This window comes from Galleria mellonella, unplaced genomic scaffold (assembly GCF_026898425.1).
Source record: "Galleria mellonella isolate WM207_F2 unplaced genomic scaffold, CSIRO_AGI_GalMel_v1 utg109, whole genome shotgun sequence".
NCBI lineage: Eukaryota > Metazoa > Arthropoda > Insecta > Lepidoptera > Pyralidae > Galleria > Galleria mellonella.
The window spans coordinates 1,943,629-1,966,000 of NW_026441972.1; the positions used below are offsets into that span (position 1 = coordinate 1,943,629).

The 22,372-nt window shown below is 41.6% G+C and overlaps 1 protein-coding gene across 2 annotated transcripts in view; it reads right to left on the minus strand.

The window, feature by feature from the left end:
• The window catches only part of LOC113523095 (inactive dipeptidyl peptidase 10), a 329,346-nt gene that overhangs the window by 6,264 nt on the left and 300,710 nt on the right, over positions 1-22,372 (minus strand). For both annotated transcript variants that reach the window (XM_052892171.1, XM_052892160.1), the window contains 14 exons: positions 10,844-10,971; positions 10,601-10,764; positions 8,718-8,935; positions 7,452-7,554; positions 6,483-6,604; positions 5,065-5,318; positions 4,030-4,195; positions 3,468-3,611; positions 2,851-2,991; positions 2,467-2,558; positions 2,154-2,274; positions 1,825-1,898; positions 912-1,072; positions 315-520 (listed from right to left, as the gene is read on the minus strand). In XM_052892171.1, coding sequence (XP_052748131.1) covers positions 315-520; positions 912-1,072; positions 1,825-1,898; positions 2,154-2,274; positions 2,467-2,558; positions 2,851-2,991; positions 3,468-3,611; positions 4,030-4,195; positions 5,065-5,318; positions 6,483-6,604; positions 7,452-7,554; positions 8,718-8,935; positions 10,601-10,764; positions 10,844-10,971 — 2,094 coding nt within the window. The remainder of the gene's footprint in view (positions 1-314; positions 521-911; positions 1,073-1,824; positions 1,899-2,153; positions 2,275-2,466; positions 2,559-2,850; positions 2,992-3,467; positions 3,612-4,029; positions 4,196-5,064; positions 5,319-6,482; positions 6,605-7,451; positions 7,555-8,717; positions 8,936-10,600; positions 10,765-10,843; positions 10,972-22,372) is intronic.

Here is a 22,372-nt window from a genome sequence, read left to right on the forward strand (position 1 = left end):
CAACTATTGGCAAAAGGGAATGGAGGGGGGGAAAGGGATTGTTAGTAATGGGACTAGAATATAATTAACAATATACTTTATTAGGTCGACTTTCACACGGTTCCCCCTGGAAACCATCATGATTGTTTTTTTATGAATTCATCACTGTGAGCTTGCTTGCTTTCATTCTCACCTGTCATCCCTCACCGGTGCCCTACCAGTGTATACTGTCAGCGCAGGTGGGATTATTATTCCTTTATCATCCATTAAAAAAAACTATTGCTAAAACTTTCCTTATGGGGAAAATGTATTTGCTGGTACCGGGCGGTACGTACCAGGTGCGTGTAGAGTGCGCCGGCGCGGATGAGTGCACGCGCGAGCGCGAGCGCGTGGTGCGCGGGCGCGGCCAGGTCCGCCGTGCCGTGCGCCAGCAGCAGGCGCCGCGGCGGCAGGTTGCCCGCGCGCCGCCACACCGCGCCGCCGCCGCCGCCGCCGCCGCCGCCGCCGCCGCCGCCGCTGTACCGCTCCGTCCAGTACGAGTCTAAGGAAAATAAACATATTCAAATTAACTATACAATTAACAAATGTTTTATATACATGAACATTATAGTAATAATACACAATTAGAAACGCTACAAACTCCTTTATTGTACCACAGGGGCGTCACAAATACGTTGCCTACCCTTAAGAAACGTTAATACGCTCTTTTTGCAAAAAAATTTCACTACAACACTTTTTTACAGTTTAATCATTCGCAAATAAGACCGTTATAACGGTTATAACAGTTAGTAGGTAGTTATAACTGCTAGAACTTCAATTGTAACTCTCCGTGACCAACGAAATTCTAGCGTATTTAAATGAACTTTTTGTTGATATCCTAATATATCATAAGTATTTTATAGGACAAACTAGGAAAATAAACGACAACTGACTATAATGCGCGAGGTCTGTGAGCGGCGCGACGGCGGCGAGGCAGCGAGTGACGTTGCGCGCGTCGCCGGCTGCGAGCGCGGCGGCGGCGCCGCCCCCGTACCCGCTGCCCCACACGCCCACGCGAGCCCCATCCACCATCTTTAAGTTGTCGCGCAGATACCTGTACCATACCACAACAACGCTATAGATTTACAATATTTCAAAGTAGCTTGTGAAATATCATTCGATTACATTCACAACTGTTATTTATGTCAGTGAAAAATCACAATGTGTCGCTGCGTTTAAATTTTCGTGTATTAATTTTTGTGAGTCGGTTAAGAGTATAATGAAATATTAATTGAGCATTCCCAACGACTGATGGGGTCGTAATAAAGAGCGAGCGAACAGATAGACAAAAACACAAAAATATAATTCATATTTCATAACAAGTGAAAAAAAAAACTGTGATTTTTCATAACAGAAATAATTGCGCTAATGAAAAATAAAGACATTACATGACAATGGATTCAAAGTAGTAATTAGTTCCATGTCTACGCTATAACTACGTGTACCTATAAATTATATATGCAATAATTATTAATAAGTTTTAGGACCGTATAACAATAACGAATACCCGTTTCATTTGAAGAAATGTATTAAATTTATTTATCTATATTTTATTGTACACAAAAATTATATTGTTATAACTTATATTAAATGTAGATGTACAATAGGCGAGCTTAACTCTTTGAGAGTTCTCTACCAGCAAACTCTGAGTGGAAAGGAACATTAATTACCAGCGCTTTAATTATATATAAATTATATATAACATAGATTAATTTATTAATTCAAATTGTGCTGTTTATCAATCTGCAGTGATTTAAAGCGAAAATACGCAAAACTTTCTTTTTTATTATTCTTTACGATACTTACGATAGAACAGCTATTTGATCCTCAACGTCCACCGAAAGCAGTTTATTGTATATCTCAGTTCTCAGATCTTCACCCTGTAAATAAATTATTTTTTAAAAGATTTTTATTATATTTTGACTTAAATTGAGGGATATCGTAGTGAAATTAGAGAGTATGTCATCTCTGCATGACATTTTAATCCTCATGAATGACAGCTCAACATTATCGCAGCATATGATATCTCTTACTTATAATAGTGTGATAACTGTGACAACGAGTAACAGTGTTCCGAATCCTTTGACGTTGACATAGTAATAAAAAAAAAAAAAATTACACTTGTAGACACTAACTTGACCACCAGATCCCCTGGCATCAATTTCGGCGACAATGAAGTTCCTGGCGGCTGCAAGGTACCAGCCCCAGTCCGGCCACCATTTCTCTGTCACCAGTTGCCCACCCGGCTGCGCTGAACTGATCAATAACAAGTCCATCATTAATCAATAAAATTTTTCTTTATAAGTCATGAAACTCTCAGTTTGGCTTTGCTTTCGGGAACATTGATTACAAATGGTATTGTATGGTAACCAAATTCTATTTTTAGAGACGTATTTCTCTTTGATCTCTCAGGTTTTTTGTATAACAATGGAATAACTCTATACTCACACGTGTAATACTAGTGGTAGAGGCAGATCATCCGTCTCCCTGAATCCTGGAGGCAGTAGGAGTCGTACCCGAGCTTCGCGATTGGTCTGTACCTAAAATTACAAGAAAACAAATAGGCAAACAAAAACAGGATGAACATGGATTAATTTGTGAGTGCAAATAATTTAAATTTCTCATTTCTTCATCTATTAAATAGCTGGATTTTTATTTCTGTACAAATCTTCTGTAAAAATATTATAAAAAATGACAGTGAAATGCGTATGAAAATCTGAAAGAGCTTGCACTCTTGAAGCAAGTGTAGAAACAGATAGACGTTAATTTTATTGTATACTATTTAGAGATGGCCTCTACTCTGCATATATGATTTTTTCTTTTCTCTCTCACCTCGACTCTGAAAACTTTGGACTGCGGTTGTGCGAGGGCTGCAAATTTGTGGCGGAGAGGTGCCCCGTCCCACAGCACGGCGCGGCGGACCCCCGTTGATGAGCACAGGAAGGTCGCTGGGGGGCCAGGACCCAGGCACTCCTGGAGGAAATGACGAAGAGATCTGATAAATTCCAGTACACTATTTCAAGATGGAAACTTTGACTATAGTTTTTTTAAACTTTTGACGGTCGAATTTTGATGGCCTGAAAAAAAGGTTCCTGGGGTACTGAGTGAGCTGTCGAGGATTCCAATCTAACAGTATTGGATAGTTCCTTCTGGCGTTAGTCCTGTTGAGTCAAAATTAATAACTTTGAATTTAATGCGGCTCTTTATAGACACTTCGTTCGTGGCATTTCTTGGATCACGTTCGCTCCCTTTTCAAAGCCGGTAATAGATGCGAATAAAAAATATAATTTCTAATCTTCTGCATTTCTATAGAACGATGGCAATCAGGCATACGGTTCATCTGATGACAAACTGGTCCTGAGCCATAAGCTATGAATTTTCGATAGCAGTTTTCTTTCTTTTCATTCTATCGATATGAAATCATGAATAAACACTATACGAGTACATACCTGGACATAATAAGAGAAGTTCTTGCTGAACATAACTCGGTTGTAGAGGCAGGTGGTGGGCAATGTGTCGTTCTCTGTCGCCACATGCGGCAGGACGGTCGACGTAGGCCAGGCTGGTAGTGCTGATGTGGAATTGCCCATATCCTGTATAAATTGATTTGTCTTATTTCTAGGTAATAAGCTGATATCAAATAATATCAAAATGGATTGACTTACAGACATTTTTCTTCGCGTTCATTAAACTATTCATATAAGATTCATGTTTTTATTTAATAGGGATGATCTTCCATTTATTGTCTAGCATGGCTGTGTTTTGGTTTGAAAGTATATGACTGTGTATTTATAGGGTAACGTAAAGATAATAACTTCTTTTGCCTCATTCTCACGAATAGGCTCACGAGGAAGCATTAAACATCTATTAGCGGCGGGAATCAGACAGGTCACATGGTTTGTTTGCTGTACTATAAAAAAAAAGTTATTGTATATTTAAGCTATTTCCACAGAGATGTCAATGACTCCTGATTTTTTTTATTTCTGCCTAATCATGAATACGAGTACATACTGGGTCTTCACTCGTTGGCTCTACTGTGGAATCAGGTGGGAGTAATTCAGCTCCTGGACAGGTGAGGCAGTGCGCTGGTGGTGGCCAGGTCATGTCGTCTGCTGGTATAGATATTCGGTATAGGTGTCGCTCTCCGGCTTTGTCTGGCGTTGTTCCTATGAGGTACCTGAAGAAAAACCACAAACTTACAATAGTTAAATGTTTATAAATAAAAAAAACTTATAATCAGATAAATGATAATTTGGGGTATTTTGGTTTCAGTGATTGGTAGAGGCGTATTTATATGAGGAACTTCTCTCTTCTGCTACTTTCGGAATCGCACCTTATTTAAGGATCGTGCTCTTCTCCCCCCCTCCCCGCCAGGCATGCAGTTTAAGCATGCATAAGGCATGATCTTTTGCATATATGCATTTGCGTTCAAAGTTAGAGAGAGTTTAGTTCTCGGTTAGATCCATTTAGGAGTTAAGACTTTCTAAGCAGGTATTTTGGATTATATTGGCTGTTTGCTATAATGCCTATAGACATTCGTTATTTAATTTCTCATAATACAAGTATTCTTAGCTTGAAGAGCATTTCTTTGTGAGTCTTTGTTACATAATACCAGACAATTAGCAACATCCCAACAATTAGTTTCATCCTAATCATTTGAACGAGTGGCGGTCTTCCACCGTGCGTTTTTCAAGACACTTTATTCAACGCACAACCATTCTTTGGAATCAACATCCACCAACAGTATTTCCGAACCGATACGACATCATAACCTTTAAGAAAAGAGCATATTCCTTTTTAAAAGGCCGCCAGCACACCTGCAATGCCCTTAGTGTTGTGGGTGATCATGGGCGGCGGTAGTCACTTACCATCAGGTGAGATGCATTCTCGTTTGCACCCTGTGTTGTAAAAAAAAACGTACCCATACTCGAGTTAGATTAATACAGTTACCTAAATTGTCCGATCGAGAATTGAAATGTGAAAAGCGAACTTAATTTATTAAACTTAATTCAACTAGCGCTGCAAATAATATGAATAGTTACTTACAATAATCTTCTTCTATCGTCCCATCCTACGAGCTGAGTGATCTCAAAGTTTCCCTGTGTTAACGCTGTCTTCGTGTCTTGAGACAGTCTGACAGCGTGTCGCCAGATGCCGCCGCTGTCGGTCACCGGTGCTGTGGTGAAGAGACCAGCTCTGCCTCCAGCCAACGCGACTCCACCACACCACCCGCATTCTTCCGCAGTTGGTTCACCGCCGAGACCCGACCATCGAGTGCCGTCTGTCTCATCGCGGAAGATCTGATGGAATATTTTTAAGTTATTTACGTACGATGTAGTACGTCAGTATCGCGTGTGGTTCCGGTATAGAATGGTCGGAACCTCTCTCTTACTTGAGGACGTCGTAAGAGGCGACTAAGGAAATTTATGGTAGAGGGATGGGCAGTAGAATCCCTTTTTAAGCCTCCGCCAACCGTATAGGACAATAACGTCCGCGCCAAGTTTGGACCTGTTGCATATCTTTGTAAGAAAAAAAGGACGGGGCCTCAAACCCCTCTGTTAAAAAAATTTACACACGCGCGTACCTCACAGGCAAGGTTTTGAAAGGCACTTATATGAAGAATAAATCACCAAAACATTTCTTTTTAAAACTAATTTATATCCAAGATATCGATTTTCAGTGAAATCTTAGAAATTACAGTTTTTGTAGAGCTTACAAAATTTTATTTCACCAGCGGGTAAAGTATTCAATCAAAAACTATGGAAACAGAAAAAAGAAATCTAGAACATATACCCCGAATTTTTTTGGATTTTTTTAAGTAGTAGTAGGTACCTTTAAGTAGGTCAAATTATCGTCTGGGACGATATCGTCCGTGACGGTTGACGGTGTGCAAAAAAAACACACGGTTGGCGGAGGGTTAAACATCACCAAACATCCAAAGCCCATCACGAGAGGAATGGAGACCGAGAGTGGGCGCGCAGCATATACCCTGCGCGCCTATAGGGAGTCACCCTTCGATGGGTTTCTGGCAGTGTCCCGGTAGACTTCAAAGCGGGAACCCGCGGCACCGTCGCTATTATGAGATGGGAGGTATATCGTCAGGTTATTTAGCCGGTAGGAGTCCGGCAGTACCCACACGGTCCCTAAGCTGTGTGTGCATTTTTCCTGACGTAAAACAGAAAAAAAAGGGTTAAACATCACCAAAGCCTTACTTCGGTCGCTGATCCTGATAGCTATGGTATTAACTATCCACCACTGAACATAGGCCTCCTCCATGAAGAAGGTTTTGTCAGTAGTTGCCATGCTTAGGAGGTGGGTTAGCATCCGCAGTTTGGCTATTGGTGGTGTATTAAGAAGGGCGTTGCTGCCCATCCCTCCACCATAAGCTCCCTTAGTCGTTTCTTGCAACACCTACGTGAAAGGAAGGGGTGGTCTATATATGCCGGAACCTACAAGTTACTTACATCTTGACAATTGTATTGAGCAGCGTTGCAGATGCTGACGATGGAGTAGTTCTGAGGCCTGTTCAGCAGCAGCACAGCTATCTGACGTTCTGATATCCAGCCCGTCCATCGCACGTACCAGGCTGTTCCAGAATATTAAAACATTACTTATATTATAGTATTTATTTGTATCTATAATAAGTTTACTATTGTAATCTTATGCAGGAAACAATAAAGAGTATCTATCTATCTATCCATTGTTACATATATATACAAAAGGTACATTAAGGATGGCAACCGAGCATACGCTCCGTTTAGCAAATGACACTGTAGCACGCTTGCAACGCCAGAGGCATAATTTGCGTGTCGCCGACGTTTCCATCACAGTACCCAGTAATTTAGTGAAATTACAGAGAAATTTAAGCATTAAGATATGACAGATATATAGAACGTATACTTTAAATCGGAAAACAAAATGCAAGCAGCTTGCCTCTATTCTTGCTTCTATATATTCTTTTTCTTTTATATTAATACCCGCCCACTATGTACTTTTTATTATAACAGATTATGAATTGTCAATCTTTGACGGGTGTCCACGATACAGGTTCGCCTAATGTGGGGCCCACTGTATCTTGTGTTTGTAACTTGGTGTGTTTTATACAATTTAGAATGGCAAACAAGCTGACGGCCCACCTGATGGAAAGTGGTAATCGTCGTCTATAGGCATGAGCAGTACCATGGACATAACAGAGTATACTGTTTCGCCCATGATATCACCCATGCGTTGCTATTCCTGAGGACTCAGGTGTTATTCCTCTGTACCCAGTAAATTCACGCCATATCCCACCCTTCAAACCGAAACACAGCCATGCAAACACAACTGCTTCACGGTTGAAATACGAATGGAACAGAGGTACCCAAGCAATCGACTTTTGTACAAAGTCTCCCTCTGGTACGTAAAGTAAAAGAACAAATGTGTGTCTCGCTTACTTTTATCCACCGGCGGCGTGAACTGTATTGGATGAGGGAAGAGATACTTCAACGTTTTCAGGCTCACCACGTACACTGTCACTACTGGGTTATTTGTGTTCATCTGGAAGAATATCATGATGTCATCAAGGTTAAACTTTAAAAATTAAACTTTCAAAATCAATAGATGATCATCACATCAGCTTTTAACTGTCCACTGCTGAACATAAGCCCTCCATATAAGGGGATTTTTGCCAGTAGCTGTCACGTTTGGCAGGCGGGTTGGCAACCGCAGTTAGGCTTTAGAGATGTTTTAAGAGGGACGCTGCTGCCCATCCCTCGCCCTTCCTCAGTCGATTCATACGACACCCACCAACCCACAAAACTAATAGATATTTGTTATTTTTATGTCATTTGGAATGGTAGACAAGTCCATTTAATTGTAAATGGTAATCTGCAGGAATAAAAATGAAGATGTACCATAGACATTATAAACACTCTTGAGCACAATTCTTTCCTATAAGAGAAGTTTTACCAGTAGTTGCCACGATTGGCAGGCGAATTAGCAGTTAGGCTTTAAGTGATGTTTTAAGAGGGACGTTACTGCTCATCTCTCTACCATTAAGTCCCCTTAGTCGCCTCTTAAGACACTTACAGGAAAGGTAGGGATGCCCCATTCTATGCCGGGATTACATGGTACATAAACACTCCTAGTAACCAAAATTTATGGCTATATTTGAGGACTAAGATCCTAGATCTTTGTAACTAGTAATACTACCATTTTTTACTATTAGGGGGGCAAACGAGCAGACGGTCCACCTGATGGAAAGCGGTTACTGTCACCCATAAACACTTGTAACATGAGAGAAGTTGCCTGTGCGTACCATATCTCATGCATCATATAAAAAGGGTCATGTTGTGTGGAAGCAAAGCTATTTGGGGATATAAACAAGAATGACAATTTACAGACTCTTCATCAGTTTTTTTTTAAATGGGGTTAAAATGCTATGGTTACTCCACCTGCGCTATCAGTATACGCTGGCGTGGCACCAGTGAGGGATGATAGGTGAGGATGAAATCAGGTCAGTTAGCCCATCGTGAATAATTCCACGAGAATTTATCACGATGGTTTCCAACGGGAACGGGAACGTGGAGATAGACCTGATAGGATACATTGACCCTATTAGGCTATTAGACTCCATTACAAACAATCCCTTTCCACCCTTCATCAGTTTTGGAGTTCTTGAAATTGGTTAAATAATGAAACAACTCATCGAGCCTACTTACCTTGGGATACCTCAACGTTCTGATGCTGGGGTACGCCGGCGGCTCTTGTTGGTCAAGCCCATACCAGGGGTACTTATGTTGCTGCACTTGGCTGTCGTTGTATGTAACATACATCAGGGTCTGACCATCCGGACTAAACCAGAGTGCTCGGTCTAGTTGGAGTACCTCTGTCTCGTACAGAAAATCTGGCACACCATTGAAGATTACACCTGGTACTCCTGAAATTTAGAATTGAGTATGTACTTAATTTTAGCTATTAATTGTGTGTGAGGTCAAAAGGAAAAATGTTAGGACACTTGATACGACAAGACAAACTTATTTCAAAGTAGAAGGTAAGAGAGAAGGAAGGAGGGGAAAAGGGGGACCGAGGTATAGTTACATCAGGCAGATCAAGGAAAGAGTTGGTGTCGTGTCGTATCAAGAGGTGAAGAGACTCGCTGAAAATCGTAGTGAGTGGCAAAAGCTCCGTTGACAAGAGCGCAGCTCTTAAAAAGAATGGATAGATAGATAATTAATCTATCTATCCATTCTTTTTAAGAGTGTACAGTTAAATGATAATAATGTCTTCCTTATGGACTGCTATAACGAATGGGCCGGAGCTACTTGCACACAGTCATCCATTTATTTATTTATTTATTCATTAGTACAAATATGTGTGCATGGCGGACTTAATGCTAATAGCATTCTCTCCCAGTCAACCATAGGGAAGTGTCAGAATACTCGAATGCGGTACTAGTAATTATTGATATACATACACACTAAAATTACATATATAAACGAATAAATATATATGAATAATAAATATACTTACACATATATGATATATACTATATTATACACGAAATTGAGAATAATATAAAGCAATTGCTGCTCGGATAAAGTAAAAAAGTGATTGTAATCGCTTTTTTTGAAAGACGGTTTAGTCGGTAGTCTCTTAATGGCATCAGGAAGCGCGTTTCAGAGTCGTGAAGAATGTAAGAGAAAAGAGTTTGAAGCGTAACCAGTACGGTGAGAGGGGAAAATCTATTGATATCCTACAACATATTTGAAATCATCGCTCTATCTAGTAAGGAATTGTCTTAAACTACATTTGATTGCACGAGGTCTCCGATCGAGAACGACATACTTTCCGTCTTTTTGCATTGATTGAACTAATTTTTGTTTCATAATTATATTTTTTTTTTATACAACTTAGAATGGCAAACAAGCTGACGGTCCACCTGATGGAAAGTGGTAACCGTCGCCTATAGACATGAGCAGTACCGTGGACATAACAGAATATACTGTTTCGCCCATGATACCCCCCATGCGTTGCCATTCCTGAGGACTCGGGTGTTATTCCTCTGTACCCTGTAAATTTACGCCATATCGCACCCTTCAAACCATAACACAGCCATGTAGACACAACTGCTTCACGGTAGAAACACGAATGGTACAGAGGTACCCAAGCAATTGAGTTTTATACAAAGTCTCCCTCTGGTAAAATAGCTAAAATATATATAATTATATACTTTAGCTATTTTACCAGTATAAGTATAAGTATAATTATATAGCTAAAGTTTGTAAATTAGTTAAAAAAAATTGTAAGCAGAAGAAGACCCATGACTTCACGACAAAGGGTCTAAGGGACAAAGGGTCTAAAGGTCTAAAGTCTTGAGAACAAAATGAATACTTGTTACATGTCTTTCTGGTTTCAATAAATATTATTATTATTTTATTATATTCGAATTATAACCGAAATTATAACCAATTTAGGTACACATTTCTTTCATGCGCGCATTGTTATAGCTAGATGCAAATCATTAGACTTAACAAAATTTCAGAATTATTTTACCGAACCTGAAAGAAGTGCAAAAGATTTTAAAAGACAATTTAGAACACACCGCTTTTTGTGATCCTGCAGACCAGAGTCTTCAGCATTTTTGGCTTGTAGTATATATCGTTGTCATGCACGAAGACTAAGCCTGCTCCGGTCGGTGACCATTCGGCGTACTGAAGCAAGGGTGCCGTCCGGTCGTCTTCCACCGGAGACACAGGAATTTTGTTCCTGATGGAAATTGAAACAATTAATCAAAATTTTGGAATATTATTATATATATATAATCAATAATTTGATTGTTTCTCACCTGTTTATAACGTCGTAGACGTGATACCTGGCGAGCCGGGCGTGCCTCCAGCCTGGCCGCACGTCTGATATCAGCAGCACGAACTTCAGATCCGCTGACACCTTGAAGTCTACCGCGTTCAGTTCTCTCTGGAGACAATATATTGGTAATCTATATAATCCGTATGATTACTGAGTAATGTCTGTATGTATATTATTAAATTGTATTCCACAATATAAAAAGGGTTTCTATTAGTTTAGTTTTGAAATTATATAAAAATATATTTTAATATAATTTAAAAGAAATTTCGTAAATCGGTTTTAATTAAATATAAGAAGAACTTTCTACATCGGTTTTGAACTGACAAAGGAACGAGATAATAAATAAAAATATACAACTGAATTGGGGAACCCCTTTCTCATTAAAGTCGATTAAATATTAAAAAAAACAAGCTTCTATAATCTAAACTCTTTAAGTAATTCATTTGATACCTATATTAATAGATTTAGTAAAACATATGGTACACCATCCGCCATCTTGTTGTGGCGGCCATTTTGATAATATCCAAATATTGAATATTACAAATGAATGTGTATGCAAAATTCCAGGAAAGTATGTTAGTAGCAATTATTCTAATTTGCAAAGATAGCTTGCAATATTTGAAGTTAACAAATAATTGTAATTAACACTGGCATTTAAGTAAAAACTTATAACGAATACAGTATGTCACTACTCCTTTTCAGCATCAGGATGTAGTAACAGCAATAAAAAAAATTCAACTTGACTCGTTAGAAGGAAACGTGAAATAAAACTTATCAAATTTACTAAGCTTCTTGGCTCGGTGAGGTGTACCAGTGAGGAACGATAGGTGAGGAAGAAGTTGGGTCACTACTATAGCCACTTACACAGCGTGACAAATTAACCAGATATTTACTCACGACGGTTCTATTAAGGCCGTGTGGAGGTCATCCTGATAGAGTAGTAGACTTAGACTGTTTAATATCAATTACTAATCATCTCCGCTTTCACTATCTTTGTGAATAATGTAAATAAACAGAGGGAGACTTTGTACAAAAGTTGTCCGCTTGGGGACCTCTGTCTTATTAGTGTTTCTACTGTGAAGCAGTTGTGTTACGGTTTGAAAGGTTTTTTTTACTGGATGAAAATGGAATGATAACCCCGCCTGCGCTATCGGTATAACCACCAGTATAATCACCAGTGGAAGATGATAGGTGAGAATGATTGCAGGTTAGTTGGCCCACCATGATGAATTCGACAAGAATTAAACATGATGGTTTCCTGGGGGAACCGCGTGGAGGTCGACCTGAGAGGGTATATTACTAGTAATGTGGCTATTAGACCCCATTACTAACAATCCCTTTTCCCCCCGGTTTGAAGAGTGGGATATGGTAGTGAATTTACAGGGTACAGAGGAATAACATCTGAGTGCTCAGGAATGGCAACGCATGAAGGATATCATTGGTGAAACAGTATACTCTGTTATGCCCGTAATATTGCTAATGTCTATAGGCAAAGGTTACCATTTTCCATCAGGTAGGCCGTCAGCATGTTTGCCATTGTTAAGTTGCATAAAAAAGCGTATTTATGCAGTAAGATTCTATTTTTACAACTAATCGAAAAGTTGCAAAGATGGCGGGAGGAAACCGATGAGGCAGATAGAAAACTTCAATTCGGCTGGAGTACAGTCGAATTGGAAGTTTTCTGTACTCTTTTGTATATAGCTTGTGATAAATCGACAAACATTTGTAGGCGTACAACACCTAATATTTCGCTGTCTCGCCGCAATTTATAAAACGTAGCAATAAAATGAAAATCGATTTAATCGTATCCATCATTCGTTCATCGGTATTTTTTTTTAATGGGTGATAATGGAATGGTAACCCCGCCCGCGCTTTCGGTATACACTGGCGGGGCACCACTGAAGGATGATAGGTGAGGATGAAGCAGGTTAGTTAGCCCATTGTGACGAATTCAACAAGAATTATTCACGATGGTTTCCAGGGGGAACCATATGGAGGTCGACCTGAGTCGAGTATATTGCTAGCAATGGGTTCATTAGACCCCATTACTAACAATCCCTTCCCCCCAACGTTCATCGGTATTGAATATAATTATGTAGTTGAACCAAACCTAAGAACAAGGAATTACATAGAAGAAGTGATGACACTGTCAATTCATAGCAGGCTAGTGTACAGAAAATATTATACGGCCGTATAACCCTTACCAGAGGGAGACTTTGTACAAAAGTCGATTGCCTGGGTACCTCTGTCCCACTCGTGTTTCAACCGTGAAGCAGTTGTGTTTGCATGGCTGTGTTTCGGTTTGAAGGGTGGGATATGGCGTGAATTTACAGGGTACAGAGGATTAACACCTGAGTCCTCAGGAATGGCAACGCATGGGGGGTATCATGGGCGAAACAGTATACTCTGTTATGTCCATGGTACTGCTCATGTCTATAGGCGATGGTTACCACTTTCCATCAGGTGGACCGTCAGAATATATTGTTTGCCGTTCTAAGGTGTATGAAAAAAAAAAAAAAAAACTACCAAATTGGGGGAAAGGATTGTTAGTAATGGGGAGGTTAGTCCCTATTGTTATCAAGATACCATATCAGGTCCACCTCCACGCGGTTTCCTTTGGAAACCATCGTCACTAATTTATCATTGAATTCGTCACGATGGGCTAATTGACTTGCTTTATCATCTCTCACTGGTACCCCGTCAGTGTATACCGTTAGTGTAGGCGGGGTCACCATTCCATTATCATCTATTTAAAAAATTACAAACAAAATTATAAATTTACAATTGAGTGTTATTAGGATGAAAATGGTATGGTACCCCGTCTGCGCTAACAGAATACGCTGGCGGAGCACCAGTGAAGGGTGTTAGATGAGGATGAAAACAGGCCAATTAGCCCATCATGATGAATTCATCAGGAATTAATCATGATAGTTTCTAGGGGGAACCGCGAGGAAGTCGACCTGGATGGGTATATTACTAGCAATGGGATTCTTAGACTCCATTACTAACAATCCCTTTCCCCCCTACGATTGAGTGTTTGTTTGTTACCTTATACCGCTTTAACGGCTTAACCAGTCGCTTTGGAATTTGGAAAACAGATACTATACGGAATGGTAGTAATGGAAGTAGATAAGCTATTCTTTATCCCGATCACGCAGACAATATCGCGGGTAAAAGCTAGTAAAAAGTAATATGGGAATAAAATATGTGTACCACAGCGACCCAAAAAGGCAATAATCCCATCGAGTCGTTTGCTCAGTGAGCAAACCACTGATTTTCATTTACTGTTTGAAGGATTTTCATAAAGGCGCGCACGACTTTTTTTTTATTTTCCGCTACGTAGAACGGCAAACAAGCTGACGGCCCACCTGATGGAAAGTGGTAACCGCCTATAGACATGGGCAGTACCATGGACATAACAGAGTATACTGTTCCGCACATGATACCCCCCATGCATACCATAAAGCAAATAATTATCCTAATTTTCGATTAGGAAAAAGTTGAATTTGTTTTCTCTTTTACCTTTTCAGAATTTTGTTTTAACGCCCTCATACTCCTATTACCCGTTTCACGTATCGCCGTTTACACGAACCTTGTTTTATTTCCGTCTAACAATAATAAATCTGGATAACGCATTCAATTTGCTGATATACGAAGGTGTTTGCCAATTTCTTTGTACATTGTCTTAGCTATGTTTTCAAAGGGAATGGTATTTTTTTTTTGTTTCCTCATTCTTTCTTATATATAATAAAATGTCAAGGCAATTTTGCTATGTAGAAAACAGTAAATTTAGGCATGTAAATACATAGTTATGTACGGAATACATTGACAATAATGTCTTTTTATCTATCTGAGAGGGGCGCTGCTGTTCATCCATTGACCATTTCTTTCGTCGCTTTTTACGATATCCACGGGAAAGGAGGGGGTGGTCCATTCTATGCCGGGACCACATGGCTATTCGTGATTGAATGACAATGTTAATATACATTAAAATAGTGTTTTACAACGTGCGGATCGCGAAGTCTCTATACGGCGGTCGCGAAAACTACCTCAGTAAAAAAAAAAACAAAGTTATAAAAATATTTTTATTAAAAATAATGATAATTAAAACAATTTGTATATTAATACAAATTAACAACAAAATCGATGACTCTATGCACAGATAAAAATATAAAAAAAAATTGTCCCTACAACATCTCTACAAAATTTTTTTATGCAACTTAGTATGGCAAACAAGCTGACGGCCCATCTGATGGAAAGTGGTAACCGTCGCCTATAGACATGTGCAGTACCATGGACATAACAGAGTATACTGTTTCGCCCATGATACCCGTCATGCGTTGCCATTCCTGAGAACTCAGGTGTTATTCCTTTGTATTCTGTAAATTTACGCCATATTCCACTCTTCAAACCGAAATACAGTCATGCAAACACGACTGCTTCACGGTTAAAACACGAACGGGAAAGAGATGCCATAGCAAACGACTTTTGTACAAAGTCTCCCTCTAGTAGACTATAATTATGAAATACATGAAAAAAAGCGAAGGGTCTGGGATCGCGAAATATTTTTTCGTATATTTTTTGGGGTCGTGTTATGAAAAAGGTTGAAAAACACTGCAAGAAACAACATTGTCAGTACCACATCTAAAGAGGTTTTATTGGAAACGATATATCCTGAATAAATCAATGAGTTTTTACGTCTATTAAGTTTATTTAAATTTATTCTGTTGTCATGATTTTTGTATTGTTGTTGATTGGTTTAATTATTATTTCCTGGGAAATAAAATTTCGGGGAAAGTGACATAATTCAAGACAAGTTCACAACTTTCTCAATTTGATAAACAGTAGTAGTATATTAACAAACAAATAAACTCACTGTCTATTGAGAAGGACGGTAAGGCTGCTTATGATATCTGAATTCGTAATATGTTTTCACTACGCGTCATTCAAACGAAATAGGTTTTCTAGCTGTCTGTATTTTTATTTATTACTACTTTTTCCTCCCGTTCTCGATGATATCGCCTTTTTTGTCTCTACAGTCAAAGAGTTCGATCAAATGCTCCAAAAAATAAGTAGGGCAAGTCTCGAGTTTGGATTTATGATGAACAAGTATAAGACCTAGTAATGACAAATAACTAGTGTAAAGTTATATTAGATGTACAAATGACGCATTAAGTCGACGAGTGTATGAGTGATGTGTATCTGGATTAAATGGTTTCCTTCGAAAACAGGAAAGAAAGGAAAAACGAAGGTAGGATTGGAATGCCTAAATGAGCTATTGGCCCCTGAAGGTGCTAACGAAGAGTTATCTTCTGATGTCACTTAAGCGCAATCTCATCAACATGTGTCTCTTGCCTATCCTAATTTACGGTAGTCAGACCTTGTCATTGACTACACGCAATAATACAGAAATACAGACTCAAAGTTATAAAAGATCAAATGGAACTAAGTGCTTTTAAGGAGCATTTGATCGCACGACATTCATCTCGATTAATCAAGCAGCAAGGAAACATGGCATTCCTTCCACACTCTGTAGGTGGATAGACTGTATGCTTAAAGGCAGAATTATAGAATCTGAACTACTGGGGGCAAAAATAAAAGCCACTAAGAGATGTCTCCAGGGAGGAGTTCTAGTAGTTGGTTTGCGCGGATTCTGGCTCACTCGGCGACTGGCTCCCAAAAAAAGGTCATTCGACAAGATTCGTTCCAATTGAAGGCGAATTCTATTGGAATACGGAGAGATGTTTTCAGATAGTGTTCTACATTAAATATGCTTAAAACCTCTAAAGCCATTTTTTTGTCTAGTGTACGAATGTCAGAGGCTAGTGTCTGCATATTGCAGATGTTTTCAGATAGTGTTCTACATTAAATATGCTTAAAACCCCCAAAAGCCATTTTGTCTAGTGTCTGAGTGTCTGAGTGTCTGAGTGTCTAGTGTCACAGTGTCTAGTGTCTGAGTATCTGAGTGTCTAGTGTCTGAGTGTCTGAGTGTCCAGTGTCCGAGTGTCTAGTGTCGGAGTGTCTAGTGTCTGAGTGTCTGAATGTCTAGTGTCCGAGTGTCTAGTGTCGGAGTGTCTAGTGTCTGAGTGTCTGAGTGTCTGAGTGTCTGAGTGTCTGAGTGTCTAGTGTCACAGTGTCTAGTGTATGAGTGTCGGACTGTCTAGTGTCTGAGTGTCTGAGTGTCTAGTGTCCGAGTGTCTAGTGTCGGAGTGTGTAGTGTCTGAGTGTCTAGTGTCGGAGTGTCTAGTGTCTGAGTGTCTGAGTTTCTGAGTGTCTAGTGTCCGAGTGTCTAATGTCGGAGTGTCTAGTGTTTGAGTGTCTGAGTGTCTGAGTGTCTAGTGTCACAGTGTCTAGTGTCTGAGTGTCTAGTGTCCGGAGTGTCTGAGTGTCTGAGTGTCTAGTGTCCGAGTGTCTAGTGTCGGAGTGTCTAGTGTCTGAGTGTCTAGTGTCTGAGTGTCTAGTGTCCCAGTGTCTAGTGTCCGAGTGAGTGTCTGAGTGCTTAGTGTCCGAGTGTCTAGTGTCCAAGTGTCTAGTGTCTGAGTGTCTGAGTGTCTGAGTGTCTGAGTGTCTAGTGTCTGAGTGTCTGAGTGTCTAGTGTCTGAGTGTCTGAGTGTCTAGTGTCTGAGTGTCTGAGTGTCTGAGTGTCTGAGTGTCTAGTGTCTGAGTGTCTGAGTGTCTAGTGTCTGAGTGTCTGAGTGTCTAGTGTCTGAGTGTCTAGTGCCTGAGTGTCTAGTGCCTGAGTGTGTCTAGTGTCTGAGTGTCGAGTGTCTAGTGTCAAGTGTCATGTGTCTAGTGTCTGAGTGTTTAGTGTCTAGTGTCTAGTGTCGAGTGTCTAGTGTCGAGTGTCGAGTGTCTGAGTGTCTGAGTGTCTAGTGTCTAGTGTCGAGTGTCTAGTGTCTAGAGTCTTGTGTAGAGTGTCTAGTGTCACAGTGTCTAGTGTCTGAGCGTAGTCGGAGTGTCTGAGTGTCTGAGTGACTTGAGTGTCTAGTGTCTGAATATCTGAGTGTCTAGTGTCCGAGTGTCTAGTGTCGGAGTGTCTAGTGTCTGAGTGTCCAGTGTCCGAGTGTCTAGTGTCGGAGTGTCTAGTGTCTAGTGCCGGAGTGTCTAGTGTCTGAGTGTCTGAGTGTCTAGTGTCCGAGTGTCTAGTGTCCGAGTGTCTAGTGTCGGAGTGTCTAGTGTCTGAGTGTCTGAGTGTCTAGTGTCCGAGTGTCTAGTGTCGGAGTGTCTGAGTGTCTGAGTGTCTAGTGTCCGAGTGTCTGAGTGTCTGAGTGTCTAGTGTCACAGTGTCTAGTGTCGGAGTGTCTAGTGTCTGAGTGTCTAGTGTCAGTGTCTAGTGTCTGAGTATCTGAGTGTCTGAGTGTCTAGTGTCCGAGTGTCTAGTGTCGGAGTATCTAGTGGCTGAGTGTCTGAGTGTCTAGTGTCTGAGTGTCTGAGTGCTTAGTGTCCGAGTGTCTAGTGTCCAAGTGTCTAGTGTCTGAGTGTCAGAGTGTCTGAGTGTCTAGTGTCTGAGTGTCTGAGTGTCTAGTGTCCGAGTGTCTGGTGTCGGACTGTCTAGTGTCTGAGTGTCTGAGTGTCTGAGTGTCTAGTGTCCGAGTGTCTAGTGTCGGAGTGTCTAGTATCTGAGTGTCTGAGTATCTGAGTGTCTGAGTGTCTAGTGTCCGAGTGTCTAATGTCGGAGTGTCTAGTGTCTGAGTGTCTGAGTGTCTGAGTGTCTAGTGTCACAGTGTCTAGTGTCTGAGTGTCTAATGTCTGAGTATCTGAGTGTCTAGTGTCTGAGTGTCTAGTGTCTGAGTGTCTAGTGTCCGAGAGTCTAGTGTCGGAGTGTCTGAGTGTCTAGTGTCACAGTGTCTAGTGTCTGAGTGTTTGAGTGTCTAGTGTCTGAGTATCTGAGTGTCTAGTGTCTGAGTGTCTGAGTGTCTAGTGTCGGACTGTCTAGTATCTGAGTGTCTGAGTGTCTAGTGTCCGAGTTTCTAGTGTCTGAGTATCTGAGTGTCTAGTGACTGAGTGTCTGAGTGTCTAGTGTCTGAGTGTCGGACTGTCTAGTGTCTGAGTGTCTGAGTGTCTAGTGTCCGAGTGTCTAGTGTCGGAGTGTCTAGTGTCTGAGTGTTTAGTGTCTGAGTGTCTAGTGTCACAGTGTCTAGAGTCTGAGTGTCTGAGAGTCTAGTGTCTGAGTATCTGAGTGTCTAGTGTCTGAGTGTCTAATGTCCGAGTGTCTAGTGTTGGAGTGTCTAGTGTCTAGTGTCGAGTGTCTAGTGTCGAGTGTCTAGTGTCTGAGTGTCTAGTGTCTGAGTGTCTGAGTGTCTAGTGTCCGAGTATCTAGTGTCTGAGTGTCCGAGTGTCTAGTGTCGGAGTGTCTAGTGTCTAGTGTCCGAGTGTTTAGTGTCTGAGTGTCTAGTGTCTGAGTATCTGAGTGTCTAGTGTCCGAGTGTCTTGTGTCGGAGTGTCTAGTGTCTGAGTGTCTGAGTGTCTAGTGTCTAGTGTCGGAGTGTCTAGTGTCTGAGTGTCCGAGTGTCTAGTGTCGGAGTGTCTAGTGTCTGAGTGTTTAGTGTCTGAGTGTCTAGTGTCACAGTGTCTAGTGTCTGAGTGTTTGAGTGTCTAGTGTCTGAGTGTCTGAGTGTCTGAGTGTCTGAGTGTCTAGTGTCACAGTGTCTAGTGTCTGAGTGTCTGAGTGTCTAGTGTCTGAGTATTTGAGTGTCTAGTGTCTGAGTATCAGAGTGTCTAGTGTCCGAGTGTCTAGTGTCTGAGTGTCTAGTGTCTAGTGTCTGAGTGTCTGAGTGTCTAGTGTCTGAGTGTCTGAGTGTCTGAGTGTCCGAGTGTCTAGTTCCGGAGTGTCTAGTGTCTGAATGTCTGAGTGTCTAGTGTCTAGTGTCGGAGTGTCTAGTGTCTAGTGTCCGAGTGTTTAGTGTCTGAGTGTCTAGTGTCTGAGTATCTGAGTGTCTAGTGTCCGAGTGTCTTGTGTCTGAGTGTCTAGTGTCTAGTGTCTGAGTGTCTAGTGTCGGAGTGTCTAGTGTCTGAGTGTCTAGTGTCGGAGTGTCTAGTGTCTGAGTGTTTAGTGTCTGAGTGTCTAGTGTCACAGTGTCTAGTGTCTGAGTGTTTGAGTGTCTAGTGTCTGAGTATCTGAGTGTCTAGTGTCCGAGTGTCTAGTGTCGGAGTGTCTAGTGTCTGAGTGTCCAGTGTCCGAGTGTCTAGTGTCGGAGTGTCTAGTGTCCGAGTGTCTAGTGTCTGAGTGTCTGAGTGTCTAGTGTCTGAGTGTCTGAGTGTCTAGTGTCCGAGTGTCTAGTGTCGGAGTGTCTAGTGTCTGAGTGTCTGCCGGAGTGTCTGAGTGTCTAGTGTCGGACTGTCTAGTGTCTAAGTGTCTAGCGTCTGAGTGTCTGAGTGTATAGTGTCTAGTGTTTGAATGTTTAGTGTCTGAGTGCCTAGTGTCTGAGTGTCTGGTGTCGGAGTGTCTGATGTCGGAGTGTCTGGTGTCGGAGTGTCTAGTGTCTGAGTGTCTGAGTGTCTGAGTGTCTGAGTGTCTAGTGTCTGAGTATCTGAGTGTCTAGTGTCTGAGTGTCTAGTGTCGGACTGTCTAGTATCTGAGTGTCTGAGTGTCTAGTGTCCGAGTGTCTAGTGTCGGAGTGTCTAGTGTCTGAGTATCTGAGTGTCTAGTGTCTGAGTGTCTGAGTGTCTAGTGTCCGAGTGTCTGGTGTCGGACTGTCTAGTGTCTGAGTGTCTGTGTTTCTAGTGTCCGAGTGTCTAGTGTCGGAGTGTCTAGTGTTTCAGTGTACTGAGTCCGTCTCAGGTGTCTGAGTATCTGAGTGTCTGAATGTCTAAGTGTCTAGTGTCCGAGTGTCTAATGTCGGAGTGTCTAGTGTCTGAGTGTCTGAGTGTCTGAGTGTCTAGTGTCTGAGTGTCTGAGTGTCTTAGTGTCCGAGTGTCTCGAGTGTCGAGTGTCTAGACAGTGTCCGAGTGTCAGGTGTCTGAGTATCTGAGTGTCTGAATGTCTGAGTGTCTAGTGTCCGAGTGTCTAATGTTGGAGTGTCTAGTGTCTGAGTGTCTGAGTGTCTGAGTGTCTAGTGTCTGAGTGTCTGAGTGCTTAGTGTCCGAGTGTCTAGTGTCCGAGTGTCTAGTGTCTGAGTGTCTGAGTATCTAGTGTCTGAGTATCTGAGTGTCTAGTATCCGAGTGTCTAGTATCGGATTGTCTAGTGTCTGTGTGTCTGAGTGTCTGAGTGTCTAGAGTCCGAGTGTCTAGTGTCGGAGTGTCTAGTGTCGGAGTGTCTAGTGTCAGAGTGTCTAGTGTCTGAGTGTCTAGTGTCACAGTGTCTAGTGTCTGAGTGTCTGAGTGTCTAGTGTCTGAGTATCTGAGTGTCTGAGTGTCTAGTGTCTGAGTGTCTAGTGTCCGAGTGTCTAGTGTCTGAGTGTCTGAGTGTCTAGTGTCCGAGTGTCTAGTGTCTGAGTGTCTGAGTGTCTAGTATCCGAGTGTCTAGTGTCGGAGTGTCTAGTGTCGGTGTGTCTGAGTGTCTGAGTGTCTAGTGTCTTTGTGTCTAGTGTCTGAGTGTCTAGTGTCACAGTGTCTAGTGTCTGAGTGTCTGAGTGTCTAGTGTCTGAGCATCTGAGTGTCTAGTGTCTTAGTGTCTGAGTGTCTAGTGTCCGAGTGTCTGGTGTCGGACTGTCTAGTGTCTGAGTGTCTGAGTGTCTAGTGTCCGAGTGTCTAGTGTCGGAGTGTCTAGTATCTGAGTGTCTGAGTATCTGAGTGTCTGAGTGTCTGAGTGTCTAGTGTCCGAGTGTCTAGTGTCTGAGTATCTAGTGTCTGAGTGTCTGAGTGTCTGAGTGTCTAGTGTCACAGTGTCTAGTGTCACAGTGTCTAGTGTCTGAGTGTCTAGTGTCTGAGTATCTGAGTGTCTAGTGTCTGAGTGTCTAGTGTCTGAGTGTCTAGTGTCAGAGTGTCTGAGTGTCCGAGTGTCTAGTGTCTGAGTGTCTGAGTGTCTTGTGTCCGAGTTTCTAGTGTCTGAGTATCTGAGTGTCTATCTGAGTGTCTAGTGTCCGAGTTTCTAGTGTCTGAGTGTCTAGTGTCGGACTGTCTAGTGTCTGAGTGTCTGAGTGTTTAGTGTCTGAGTGTCTAGTGTCGGAGTGTCTAGTGTCTAGTGTCTGAGTGTCTAGTGTCCGAGTGTCTAGTGTCTGAGTGTCTAGTGTCTGAGTGTCTGAGTGTCTAGTGTCAGTGTGTCTAGTGTCCGAGTGTCTAGTGTCGGAGTGTCTAGTGTCTGAGTGTCTGAGTATCTGAGTGTCTGAGTGTCTGAGTGTCTAGTGTCCGAGTGTGTAATGTCGGAGTGTCTAGTGTCTGAGTGTCTGAGTGTCTAGTGTCACAGTGTCTAGTGTCTGAGTATCTGAGTGTCTAGTGTCTGAGTGTCTAGTGTCCGAGAGTCTAGTGTCTGAGGGTCTGAGTGTCTAGTTTCACAGTGTCTAGTGTCTGAGTGTCTAAGTGTCTAGCGTCTGAGTGTCTGAGTGTATAGTGTCTAGTGTTTGAATGTCT